Source organism: Saccostrea cucullata, unplaced genomic scaffold (assembly GCF_032062105.1).
Source record: "Saccostrea cucullata isolate Sc308-1 unplaced genomic scaffold, CSIRO_AGI_Scuc_v1 ctg1024, whole genome shotgun sequence".
NCBI lineage: Eukaryota > Metazoa > Mollusca > Bivalvia > Ostreida > Ostreidae > Saccostrea > Saccostrea cuccullata.
Window position 1 is genome coordinate 37,557 of NW_026938089.1, and position 13,915 is coordinate 51,471.

At 35.4% G+C, this 13,915-nt stretch overlaps 2 protein-coding genes across 2 annotated transcripts; one reads left to right on the plus strand and one right to left on the minus strand.

Annotated features, from left to right (window-relative positions):
* The first annotated feature begins 1,054 nt into the window (after window positions 1-1,054).
* LOC134249410 (uncharacterized) lies at window positions 1,055-3,918 on the plus strand. Its single transcript, XM_062731767.1, has 3 exons — window positions 1,055-1,270; window positions 1,471-1,778; window positions 1,900-3,918. The coding sequence occupies exons 1-3, from the start codon at window positions 1,055-1,057 to the stop codon at window positions 2,999-3,001; spliced, it is 1,626 nt and encodes a 541-aa protein (XP_062587751.1). The 3' UTR covers window positions 3,002-3,918.
* Window positions 3,326-6,648, minus strand: LOC134249411 (uncharacterized). The gene is made up of 4 exons (XM_062731768.1): window positions 5,129-6,648; window positions 4,699-4,849; window positions 4,346-4,579; window positions 3,326-4,194 (listed from the first exon to the last, which is right to left on the minus strand). Exons 1-4 carry the CDS (start codon window positions 5,591-5,593, stop codon window positions 3,326-3,328), a joined length of 1,719 nt encoding a protein of 572 aa, XP_062587752.1. The 5' UTR covers window positions 5,594-6,648.
* Window positions 6,649-13,915: the final 7,267 nt, after the last annotated feature.

Consider the following 13,915-nt stretch of genomic DNA (forward strand, 5'->3'; position numbering starts at 1 on the left):
TTTAAAGAATCCCTGAATTTTGAGCACTGTTCAAGTTTGGCCTCTAGAATTTCGTTCATGACTGAATCTTTAGATGAAAGCCATGCATCTGATTCTAGAACTTGGCCTCCAATACGCTTGGCTTCTAAGGCAGTTTCTACTTTACACACGGCTTCGGCTCGGTTAAGATCTCCAGATCGTAAAGACTTTATGTGCTGGTAGGCATGCTCCGCTGATCGATACGATTGCTGGAAAACCTTGATTTCGGTAGGAAAGAAGTTGGACAAAGGGTTTTCCTCTCCAGAGAAGCATATAATATCTTCCTGATATTTCAAAACATAAAATTTGTACAGTTGGAAAGTTTGCATCCTAAAATACTTGGAAAGTGCTGCTAGAATCCCGAGTTAAGCATGGTTTTAAGAAAAATCTCGAATCATAGGTAAAAAATTCAAAACATCGGGTAAGGTTTCGTGCGAATGTGTGAAATAATTATTTTACTGACGGAACAGTGGGATTCTAGCAGCACTTTTAAGGCAAAATAGATGTTTTTTAACTTCATTATTTACTCAAAGAAATTATTAAACTCCGGGGTATTGTTGTTCTGTTCGCTTTTTTATTAAGGAAAATATCGCTATTAATAGAAGTCACGTGATGCCGTGGTGGTGTTGCACGTCGTTGCGTTACACACTCTTTTATCTTTATGCAATAAATAATAAAAGTTTACGCTTATCAGCGGTTTTGGTAACTTATCAAACTAAATTTCCTTTAAAAAGTCTGAATTTCCCGAAAAATGACTTATATGCTTCCTTAACATACCCGCGAATCCTTGCAAAATTCTTTGTGTTTATTTTTCTGTATACAGTTTGTGTTTTGTATTAAATTCCAAAAGCCATTATAACTGGCTAAATATTACATGTTTTCAATCGATCGATGAAATGCCCCGCCTACACTGAATATTAATGTGACACAATACGGAACTTTCGAGTTACGGATCCGCTTCGGATATTACCGCTCGCCAGACGTAATTGTAGGGCATAGTTCACTTCCGCATTCCAACGCAACGGTGTAAACAAATATGGAAGACTTCAATAGTTATCAAGTCCCGGCGTTAAAACATTACTTAAGTACGAAAGGCATAACGACATCCATGTACAGAAAAGCTCATTTAATAAAACTGTGTGAACTGGCAAGAGAAATAGACCTAGAAGATATAGAAACTAAAGATGATTATGTGGATATGGATGTTCGTCGTAGAACGGTCGGAGACCGCATCTTGCCCAGCATAAGCGAGGTACAGTTTAAGTCAGTTTTTTATGGGGATAATCATATTTATCTCAAATTTATATCATATACAACAATAAGTAAATTAAATAATTATAAAGTTACAACAAATTAGAGGGTAAGAGAGGCATGAACCTTGCCAACATGAAATATATATAATGAGATTTTATAATATCCAAAATTTTATTTGGAGTATTACAACTATTTCAGGTTAAATTATGTGATTGGAATGGAGATCTAAAGAATGTTCCAGATATAGACATTGCCGATGTTTTTGTGCATTTGATTAACATTGGTTGGGATCAGAATCGCCTTCATTCGTACAAAGAAGACAGGGGCTATCTATTATATCAGAACAATCATGTTGACAGTGTTCGAATGTGCTTATTGGATTCAGAATATTCTTATATTATGTGTAACACAACACCAGAAACTCGTCAATCTGAGTACCCTTACAGGACATGGCTACTGGTAAAGGCTGATGGCTATATCATATCAGGTGGCTGCTCCTGTGTTGCGTAAGTCCAGTTTTGTGCTTTTTTACTAGATGTAATTACAGTCATAGTATTTATGATGTACATTACATCAATCCGTAAATTCGAGCAATTATTATTAACATGCTCCTTTTTGTCTTTTTAGGGATGATGGTTCGTGCAAGCACTGCACAGCCCTGTCATTTGCTGTTGCAGCTTTTTGCGAACGCCATAAGGACAGGCATACCGAGGTGGGAACTGATGTGAAGTGTGTTTGGGACAAGCCCCGTAAGGAAAGCAAGCCTTGTCGCGTTAAGGAAATTTGCATCTCCCACAGGAAAGTTCCACTCATACCAAACAAAGAGGACTACCAGCCATGCCCTACTCTCACTAGTGACATTAACAGAGAAGTTGAAAAAGAACTGTATACAATGTGTCAGGGTACGGGTGCTCTTCTATTACACACATTAGACCCCCATTCAGATGAGGAGGAAGATCATCATGAAGATCCGCCTGATATGATAGCTGCTTTGACACACACAATTCAGACTGGAGAATCCTTGATAGGTTATTTAAGAAATGTGTATAACTCTGATATTATTCAGGAAGTTGAGCAGATCACTTGTGGTCAAAGTGAAAATGAATTATGGTACAAATACAGGCATGGTAGAATAACATCTTCCTTGTTTTCAAAAGTATGCCATTTTAGAGGGGGGAGTCATGATAATTACATCACACGTGAAATTCTAAATGATAACTCCAATGCCTTAAACACAGATGCAGTAAGGTATGGAAGACAGAATGAAGTTGTAGCTAAACAATTGTTTTTTGACATGTATGCTCGTGATCATGTAAATGCAAAAATGAGACCTTGTGGCTTAAACATATCTCAGCAACATCCATTTTTAGGTGCATCACCAGATGCATATTTGTCGTGCAAATGTTGTGGGAAAGGTTTAATTGAGGTAAAATGCTCCTACTCCCACAGAAATGAAACACCGTATGATGTAGCAGGTGACCGTCATTATCATTTGTATAGAGACACTAATGATGTTGTCAAACTTAGAGCAGATTCACCATGGTATGTGCAGATTCAAGGACAGCTTGGTATTTGTAATGCTAGGTGGTGTGACTTTGTTTTTTATACAGACATGGGTTTTATCAGTGATAGAATTTATTATGATGAATCTTTCTTCAATGAAATTGTTAACAAGTGCAGCACCTTTTTCACAAATTATGTTCATCCTGCACTGCTTGCTAAAATGTAGAATATAAATTCTCTGCTGTAATTTGATGCCCTTTACTAGATTACATCGCATCTTGTATGATACACTGTATTGTGTTTTGTCTAATGATTGAGATTAAGACATCTGAATTGCAATAAGAACCACTCACTCATACTTCTATGTTGTTGACTTGTATTACATGAATATGAAAAATGAAATGCAGTTAGATATTTTATGTATAATATTGAATATTGTTAAATCAACAATAATAAAACAGTAAATGTAAAAACAACAACTTCTATATTTTTTAGGTAACACCAAAAATCAAATTAACAAATTAAAAAATGTCAAATATGAAGCATCTTGTTAATTTTTCACAAGAGGTTTTGACAAATTGCATAGAAATGCAGCAACAACAAGAATCTGGCTTGCAATTGGCTTTAAATTGATTGGTAAAATGCCAGATAACAGTTTATATGATTTCAAACGTTGTATAGCACGTTCCACATGAATCCGTAGTTTCGCTATCTGTCTTGTTCTCCGAATCTCACTCGCATTTAACCGTTTTCCTTTTCCCCATCCACATTTATGTGTAAATGGTGGTATGACCAACTTTGCCTTTCGCTCCAATAGATAGTCTCTGATGATGAAACCCCGATCAGCCATCACCTCATCTCCAGCAGATATCAAATCCAAGAAATCACTATTGGCTGTAATGTACCTGTCAGACACATTGCCACCCCACAATTCAGATACATAAGAAAATGCACCGGTAGGAGTTATACCAACAAGGCATTTAAAGGTATTATGTCCTTTGTAATTGCTGTACGTTTGGCTTTGAGCAGTAGGTGTCCTTGGCTTTTGAATGAATATTTCAGTACAGTCTATGACGACTCTTGTACGAGGAAATGTCTGTTTGAAAGACCTTGGCATATGTTTTCTGATACTCTGCAGTGATGGCCATTTTAGTTGAGGTTTAAAAACCTGGAACATATAGTTTATCCATGTACACACTATTTGTGATACTCGTGTCTCTGATACACCAAACAAATCACCAATCAAAAAGGAGGGAACAGAAAGTCTTAGTCTGAGAAGTGTTAATAAAAACTCATGGAACCTTGTCAACTTCCTCTTTGGACCTGGTTTTCTGATTTCAGAGGTTTCGTAATTCATGTTCGCTATGCTTTTCTTTCCTGACCAGTACTTGAGTTTTGTGCATACTTTGTCCAGTATTGCTGTAAGCAGAAACAAAATTTTATCTAAAAGCAAATATACAAAATACTGCAGAGCATTCAAATATTGTACAAATCAATATTAGCTGCAATTAAGAAAATACATATTAAGTAGTATTAAATAAATTTTAAACTAAATCCTCAAAAATCCTACCAAACAATCCAAAGAGCATAGTTATGCTAGGCACGCCTAAATATCTTCTGACTGCTGAGTCGGACTGTGTAATTCTATTGACAAAATGCTCTCTGTGGATATGGTCTGTCTCTTTGGTCATAGTTTCCATATGATGTATATCCTTCATGGTCAGGTCTGTCTGCACAGCAAAATCAACAAAATCTTCACTGCATCTAGGTTCCACAGACTGTTTGCTGTATATATGGTCGTGGTCTATAAAAATAATAACTTATATAATATATAATAAGTTTAATTGATATACATGTATACTATAAATTGCATAACACATTTCAGAGTTATGCTAATGAAATATTAAAAGTCATCACCCTTACTGTATTTTCCACAAGAAATATCCTCAGTCTTGGAGCAAGGTTCCTTGATACAGGTTTCGTTTGATATTTGTTCTATGACACACTCATGTGCTACTGGAAGAGGTATATGTACACCAGCATTCCCTTCACATGAAACTGTGATATCCTCCATCTGAATAAAATATATAATGCTTTGAAATGTCACATATCATTTTGAATGCATAATTTTCTTGGTATTAAACTTTATTATGCATTTATAATAATAATAAATATTTAATACTAAATTTAATATAGGCCTATATATCACATAGTATTATACCCAGTGAATAAACATGTATATTTTGTTAATATTCGATTTCTGATTTCAAACAATTAGTTACATTGATGATACACAATATATAGCCTCATAGCATGCATAAATTTTAATGTAGGAATAAAATGATTTGTTTACCGGTAAACATTCCATTGGTGCACACTTGTTGGAATGAACTGACGTCTCCGCTACTGTAGCTGAATCAGACGAAGAATTGGTTGGTTGACGTTTCTCGATAGAGGTTGTTGTTCTGGACTGTTTGGCGACTTTATTGCGTGGAAATAACGTAGGGACAGGATTTTCTTCTGTTGGACAACCATCTATAAAATGTCGTGAACACACAGAATGGTAGCGTTTTGGGGCATACTTCTCATCCCTGAAAACCTGCTGCAGCCACCTCTTTCTCAGCTTTGCCTTACGTTTAGCTCCTGGATATGGGTAGAACTGCACTCCCCTCATCCACGGATATTTAATTAAATTTGCCTTTTTCCTGCCATCTGATGTGCAACCCGGCACGGAACACCAATAATGACTTGGTTCGTCTCCATGCTTCTCACTTTTTCTCTTTGGGGGCTTGTTTTCGTCTGCTTCGTTACACTCCATTTTGTTTCGATGTCAACAAAATATGCCCTACATTTCAGCCTTATCACGTGACAGCGGTGTATAAAATCCGAACGTAAACAGCCATATCCGGAGTATCTCGAAAGTTCCGTATTGTTCAGTGAACAATTAGTCTCCTAGTGTTAAACAAAAAAAGTAGACTATACCTGGCCCCTGAAACTTTAGTATCGCTATGCCTCTGAAACCATTGACCGTAGAGATGCGAAACCTTAAACAATGTCTCCGACTACTTTAAAAACATTGATTTTCAAATTTAGATCAAGGTTAAAGGTCAAGGTCATTCCTTATTAGGGCTTTCCACCTTTCTGTGGAAAGACCTCTTGAAATGCTTATGTTTATTAGGTCTTTCCACCTTTCTGTGGAAAGACCTATTGAAATGCTTATGTTTTTTATTCTTTTTCTGCCGGACTTTTGAAACCGCAAGACTTATTGGAAAAATTTATAGTTCATGATATTGGATATTTAAAGTTATTCCGAAAAACGACCCAAGAAGTTTGAACATTGACCCCTTTCGAAGTTATCGCCCTTTACACAAGAAATGCTTGTTATCGCTACTCCTCCAAAATCGTAAACCGTATAGGTATGAAACCTTCACCAATGTGTTTGACTACTTGAGGGGATCTTTCAATCTATTCATTGCAAAAGGATCCATAGACCCCTTATATGAGTTATTGCCCCTGAAAGTTTTTGAATTTTACAAATAATTAAAAATTTTCAAAACGAGAAGTTGTAGAGACATGAAACCAACTGCATAAGATTCATTGACCTTTGACCTAAAAATTTATGTAAAGGTCAAAGGTCAAGGTCATTCCAAAAATGAGAAATTAAGCTATTTTAATCTCTTTCAACTTATATTATCTGTCTGTGCATCATTAAAATGCACTCTTTAAACTATTTCAAAGATTTCATTCTTGTCCCCTAAGATTAACCCTTTTAAAAGTTATATCCCCTTGTGTGAAAAACCTTGTTATCGCTACTCCTCCGAAACTGTAGACCGTAGAGACACCAAACCTTCACTAATGTCTTAAGGGACTTTAGGCCTACATGTAACTTCACTGTATAATTGCAAAAGGATCTGAAGATTCTTATGTGAGTTATTGCCCTTTATCTTCTTTGTACTTACTATAAGACCTAATATCTTGAAAACTATAAGTCATAGAAGCATGGGGTCAATTGCATTATGACCCTTGACCTTTGACCTTGATTATTTTTTCAAGGTCAAAGGTCAAGGTCATTCCATTTTTTTTTTTAGATTTTCATTTTTTCTATGCTTTATGACAATTCTGGTTTCTTTTTCTTGGAAATTAATTTTAAGGAGTCAAATATAAAAATTAGAAATTCAAAGAAGGTGGAAAGACCTCTTATTGTTCTGTGAACAATAAGTCTCCTAGTTTTATTAACTTATTATTGTTTTTAACTTTAACATGTTTAAGTTAAATTAATGTTATGTTTTTTTTTTCTTTAAAACATTTATTTATAGAACTAGTAGTGTTTAAATATGTGTAAAGTTTCACAAACTAAAATTATAACTTGATATACATTTTCATGCATGTTTTAAGGTACCCATGGTATATAATTTAATGTATATAATTAATTATTTCTTTTTTCTTTCACTTTCCATCTTTTTGTCCCATTTTATAATTAACATTTCACATGTTTCCTGAATTATGAATTCACATCAATGTCGGTTCAACATTGTCTATACCAAAAATTGTATCGAGAAAGGTCGTGACTCATCAACATTGGTCCAATGTTGTACTCGCAACAAAATCTGATAGCTTAGTGGTGACAAGCTAACAACAGTTGCCCAACATTGGGCCAACGTTGTTTTCCTTACCAACCTTTGCCTCTGAGTAAAATATTGTAAATTTGACATTGACCCAACATTGGTCCAACGTTGTAAACGGCGGTCCTATGTTGGGCCATTGTAGTGTCCTCACCTCAGCTTTTGAGTAAAATAGGGTTATCTTAACTGACATTGACCCAACATTTGGCCCAGGTTGTATGTCCAACAAATTATAACAAAATAAGAGCGCGATTCACCAATGTTGGCCCAACGTTGGACCAATGCTGTACTCCCAACAAAATCTGTCAACTTAGTGGTGACTAACTAACAACAGTGGCCCAGCCTTCGGCCAACGTTGTATCCCTATCAAACTCGGTCTTTGAGTAAAATAGTGTAATGTTGACATTGGTCCGACATTGGATATCCGATATCCCAATCAACCTCGGCCTCTGAATAAAATAGTGTGATGTTGACATTAGCCAAACATTGGGCCAACGTTGTTAACCCAACCCCAACCATCTGCCAACGGTCCAACCATTAGCAAACGTTCGGCCGCCGTAGTCATGCTATCTGGGTAATAGTTTTATTATCATGCAGAATCTGTTTTCTGATTTCTTTATTCTTAAAGCCAAACGTTCGTCAGATCTACATTATAATTGATATAAAATAGAAAATAGTTATCAAACTTTTTGACTCTGCTCTGACTCCATACTTTCAAAATATGTCAACAAACTTTGATGTCATGAATATTTAGGTCAGACGACACGTTGACAAAGATGAATATTTTTGATATAATACCAGAAGATACAAAACATATATATTTGAGGAACGTGTCGTCTGACCTTAATTTATTGTTTACTGATGACTCTTTACAAAGAAATACAAAAAACTCATTCAGAAAGGTTGTGTAACCGAGGTCAAGGACATACCTCACGTTGTAAATCCTTTAACTGTCGCATTCAACAAGACGGGTAAAGCTCGTTTAGTTTTGGATTGTAGACACATTAATCAATGTATACATAGTTTTCCTTTTAGAATGGAAGACACAAAAGTTGCTCGCGATATTTTTGACAAAGGTGATTTTTTATTTAGTTTTGATCTGAAGTCAGCATACCATCATATAGAAATTTTTGAAGATCATAAAAAATATTTAGGTTTTCACTGGGAATATGACGGCACTTTGAAATATTTTGTGTTCAATGTTTTACCCTTTGGTATTTCGTCTGCCGCATTCATATTCACAAAAGTTTTGAGAAAGGTCGTTCAATATTGGCGAGGAACAGGTATTAGGGTTATTATGTACCTAGATGACGGTCTGGCTGGATCAAATAATTTCCTAGAAGCTATAAGTATTAGTAACTTCGTTCAGACTTCTTTAGAACAATTGGGTTTTGTTGTGGCACATTCAAAAAATGTATGGCAGCCTCAACAAAACTTAGTATGGTTAGGGTTTGAGTGGAACACTGAAAAGGGCAATATAAAGATCACTTCTGAAAGAACAGAAAAATTACTTGCAAACATCAGTGAAATTTTAGACAAAGTACAATCAGGTCAGCTTGTTTTCAAGGTAAGGCGTATAGCAAGTATCGTAGGACAAATCATTTCTATAGAAGCCGCTATAGTACATGCGGCAAGATTTTATACAAGGTGTCTATATGACGTTATTCTTAAGAGAATTAATTGGAACTCGCAGGTAAGATTAAGTTCAGGGTCTGAAGAAGAGTTGTTATTTTGGAAACAAAATTTATTGCATTTAAACGGTTCTGATATAAAATGTCAAGAAAAGGAATCTGATTTGAATGTATACAGTGATGCATCAGATACAGGTTTTGGTGCTTTTATAGAAGGAATCAGTGATTCAGAAACGTTTGGTACGTGGACAAGCGAGGAGTCTTGTTGGAGTTCTACTTGGAGAGAACTCGAAACTTTAAATAGAGCATTGAATACTATAGGAGAAAGTATTCAGGATAGACAAGTCAATTGGTACAATGATAATAAAAATGTTTGTAGAATTTTAGATGTGGGCAGCAAAAAACCATATTTGCACAGTATTGCAAAAGAAATACATGGTAAGTGTGCCACAAAAAATGTGCTTTTAAATAGCATTTGGGTACCACGAGAAAAGAACACAAGAGCAGATGCTCTGAGTAGGTGTTTTGATAGCGATGATTGGGGAATTAAATCTCATGTGTTTGAAAACATTGACAGAGACTGGGGCCCTCATACATGTGACAGGTTCGCTACTGATTATAACACAAAATGTAAAACATTTAATTCAAGGTGGTGGTGTACAGGCACAAAAGGGGTCGATGCATTTAGTCAAGGTTGGGGTGAGAATAATAACCGGTTAGTACCCCCACCCAGACTTATCAGTAAAACCGTTCTTAAATTGAAATCAGATAAAGGCAAGGGTACTTTAATAGTTCCTGTCTGGAAGTCTGCTCCTTATTGGCCACTTCTAAAACAGGGGGACAAATGGCAATATTTCGTGAAAGAAATTAAACATACAACATCCTTGATAACCCAAAAGGGAAAAGGGGACAATGGTATTTTCGGTGGGCACAAAATATTTGATATGGTCATTCTTAGATTACAGTTCTAGAATTACATGTATATTAGGCATTCGTTTTATATATTACTTATGTATTTCTTGCAGACCTAAGCTTGGACAAGACCATAGAGGAAGTGGTTAAATCAGCGGGTGTGGATTTAGAAGATTCGGAAAATGCCATTCTAGCGAGGAAGCTGTGTGATTTTCTTCTGAAATCAAAAAGTGTAAATACGAGTAAAAAATACATGTCAGCTTTTAACAGGTGGTGTAGGTTTATATATAACAAGAAAAAGCGGTCAGTTCCCGCTAATTCTGTGCATATTTCGTTGTATCTAACTCATCTTTTAAATATTGGATGTTCATTTCACGTGGTTTCAAGTGCAGTTTATGCCATCAAGTGGGCACATTCCATTTTGGGTTACTCTGATCCTACCGATCATCCATTTGTGAAGAATTTGTTAGAGAGTTCCAGACGTCACAACAAATCCAAAGTATCCAAAAAGGCGGCAGTTTCCGCTAAAGATCTAATAGCTTTGTGTAATCTTTACTCCAACAGTACCAATCTCGTAGACGTGAGGGATATTTCCATGATTTTATTAGCTTTCGCAGGATTTCTAAGATTTGACGAGATCAGTTCATTAGCTTGTTCCGACATAGTTTTCGTGGATAATTACATAAAAGTGTTCATACGTAAAAGTAAAACCGACCAATACAGGCAAGGAAATGAAATAGTTATATCAAGTGGTTCTACATCCGCCTGTCCTGTCAAAATGCTACTACGATACTATGAGTTGGGATGCATCGAAAAATCTTCAAATCATTTTTTGTTCAAACCTACATTCAATTCTAAAGGAAAAATTAATCTGGTGTACAAAAACAAAAAACTTAGCTATACACGAGCGAGAGAATGTATTATATCAAAACTCAAGAGCATTATGGGTGATGTTAACATAGGCATTCATTCTTTGCGCGCTGGCGGAGCCACGGCAGCGGCCAATTCGGACATCAACGATAGGTGTTGGAAAAAACATGGGCGTTGGGCGTCGGATTCAGCGAAAGACGGTTATGTTCAAGACAGTCTGGATAGTAGATTGTCAGTTTCTAAAAACTTAGGGCTATGATATTATTTACCAATTTCAAATATTGAAATAGAGATTATTTTATAATAAATAAAAAATTTGTTATTGTTATTATTATTATATATATATACTAGTCAAAATTTCTAAGTCCCCAGGCAAGTTTTTGCTTTATACCGCTTTTAAATTGAATTATTTTAACAGTATTACTTAATAAGTATACAGGATAATAAAATAGCAAAATAATTTTTCCTCACTTGATTTATTTTATTGAAGCACTTTAACACAATATGCAGAAACGTTAAGGCACCCTAGAATTAAAAATTCACAACGTTTAATACTGCATTATTCTCCATTCAAACGAATTCAAATCAAGACAACCGTTCCTCAAAGAGTTCACACTATTTAAGAAAAACTATTTCATTGAATGTTTTTCCATGTGGATACTAGGTCGTCCTCTAGTTCCGCTAGATACTGCTGCTGGGAAAGCTGTTTCACACTCCGGTCTATCTGCTTCCATACATGCTATTTAGGGTTGAGATTAGGAAGACAAGGGGGCTTATCGAAATTGTCTGTGCCTTGTCAACAATAGTTACTTAACGTCTTCTTACATGTATTCCCCACTTCTCCAGTTTGACATTGAGGGGAGGGCACTTCCGGTTCCGGTTCCATTGATTTTTCCGGATAAACTCTAGGATGATTTTGTGGTGTTTGTTGAAATCTAGCAATTTTTAACGGTTAAAAGGAATTCAGGTGCGCTTTGTAGGTTTTCCGGGTGGTAATTATAAAGGTTTTAAGTAAAATAAAGTCATACAGTGAAGAAAAACAGAACTTTTGTTTACTACGACCAGCTTAGGCCATTTCAACTTCACTTTCACATTGTTGTGTGGACATACACCGCATTTTATTCAAACATTTTCTGTTTTTCGTTATCAATAAAAGATGGAGAACACATGGAAGTAAAAAATATTAAGAATAAACCCGAAAAACATATGGAATTTGAACTTCATGCTTTTCAACAAAAACGGTCACGGTCGAGTAATTACACATTCAATTACAATTTTTTTTACCTTGACAGGTAAGTATTGCAAATGAAAGGTATATTTGTAAGCAACTAGTAAATTGAAGTTTAGGTTTTTAAAATTTTGAAAAAATAAAAGTGGGGACTTAGAAATTTTGACAAGTATATATATATATATATATTTTTTTTTTATAATTTTTGTCGATGATCTTTTTTCTTCCACTAACTTTTGAACTAGATATTCTAAGCTAGCCTGGCTTACAGCATAGTTGTTGTATTATTTGAGGTATAGTCTGTCAAATAATGAGTGGAGATTATACTAGTGTTTTCCCGCGTTTCGTAGTATAGCGGGAAAACATTGTATGATAGGAACGTATTTAATTGGTTTTTTGCCTGTATAGTAGGCGTGGTCAAAGGAAGGCCAATGAGAAAGCAGTATTCAGTAAGGTGTTCGAGTCATTCTAAGCCAGTGCTCTTCAACACACACACGTGTTTTTTTTTTATTTTATTTATTTATATATATATATATATAATATTTGTCATGTTTGTATAAATATATCGGTAATAGAAGAAACAATTTTGTTGGAGTGAATTTTAATTTCGATTTTTTCATACATGCAAACATTATACGGTGTTCAGGCATTTTTCAAGTACTGCATTGAATGTACGTCCGACATTCTCCCTTGAGACATTATTTACATAGCGACGGACACAGGTTTTCCATAGTTAACCGTCTATGGTTTTTGCCTGGGCGGTTTTTAATGTCGGTGATAGGGTATAATTTATTTCATGTAATATAATTTACAAATAGATTGCAGTGCTTTATTGTTTCACATACAATGTAATGTATGTTCAATATTTATGTATTGTTTTTTTCAAAATAAACGCCAGCTGCTCCCACTAAGCTAGCCTGGCTTACAGCATAGTTGTTGTATTATTTGAGGTATAGTCTGTCAAATAATGAGTGGAGATTATACGTTATCTTTTATTTCATTTACGCACTATTGGTCACTGAGTTGTACCTTGTTCTATTTTTATCAACGTAAAGTCGTCGAATCCGTGTGAGTAGTTTGGTCAGTTATTTATACTGGTTCGTCAGATGAGGTCTGGACGCCGTGAGTTATACTTTACCCATGCTGAGTGATCTTGGGTGTATGCCTCTTATGTAACCCATGCTGTGTGAACTTGGGTGTGTTCTGTTTCCCCTGCTGTGTGACCTTGGGATTCAGGGATGTTTTGTAGCGGCGTTGGGAGCATGACCTGGGGGCCGACAATTTGATTTTTATGTGTAAAATGCCATAGCTCAGTAAGTTTTTATACTTTAAAATATTTTGTTGTAAGCGTTAAAGAGCAATATTCTATGTAAAACTGTTAGAAATATAGCGATAATGTATATATTTACGCTCTAATTAGTTTACTTGTTAAACGGCAAAAATACATGCTTTCTTTTGTAATGTGTTTGTAAAATCTAGTTTTTTGAACAGACAAGTGTTTTGAATATTTTATTAGAAAACCCTATGAAAATTGTAGGTGACCAGAACTGTATATTAGCTTTATTCGGACGGGAGGATTTGTTACTACTTAGGATATGGTGGACCGGACGGGACACTATGATTGACAATATGGGGGACCGTGGATGACGTTTGAGCGTGGTGTGAGACTCGCGTGACAAATATGATTGAACTTTCAGGCGTGTTTTGTTCATTGTACATATGTAGATAAATTTATTGTTAATTATTATAAATCTTGTTGTTTCTTGGTATACAGAAGGTTTTCCAAAATATTATTTATTTTGGTTTGGAAATTCTAATTGAAAGAATCCATCACAACTTGAGGTCAGTTGTGACAATCGGGAGTGCTCCTACCACAC

Bases quoted from the DNA above. Each gene is read 5' to 3' on its own strand.
- LOC134249410 (XM_062731767.1), top strand. From the start codon at position 1,055: ATGGAAGACTTCAATAGTTATCAAGTCCCGGCGTTAAAACATTACTTA. The intron at 1,271-1,470 runs GTACAGTTTAAG...CAACTATTTCAG, and splicing joins TCTTGCCCAGCATAAGCGAG to GTTAAATTATGTGATTGGAA. The intron at 1,779-1,899 runs GTAAGTCCAGTT...TTGTCTTTTTAG, and splicing joins GGTGGCTGCTCCTGTGTTGC to GGATGATGGTTCGTGCAAGC.
- LOC134249411 (XM_062731768.1), bottom strand. From the start codon at position 5,593: ATGGAGTGTAACGAAGCAGACGAAAACAAGCCCCCAAAGAGAAAAAGT. The intron at 4,850-5,128 runs GTAAACAAATCA...TATTTTATTCAG, and splicing joins CACCAATGGAATGTTTACCG to ATGGAGGATATCACAGTTTC. The intron at 4,195-4,345 runs GTAGGATTTTTG...TTCTGCTTACAG, and splicing joins TATGCTCTTTGGATTGTTTG to CAATACTGGACAAAGTATGC.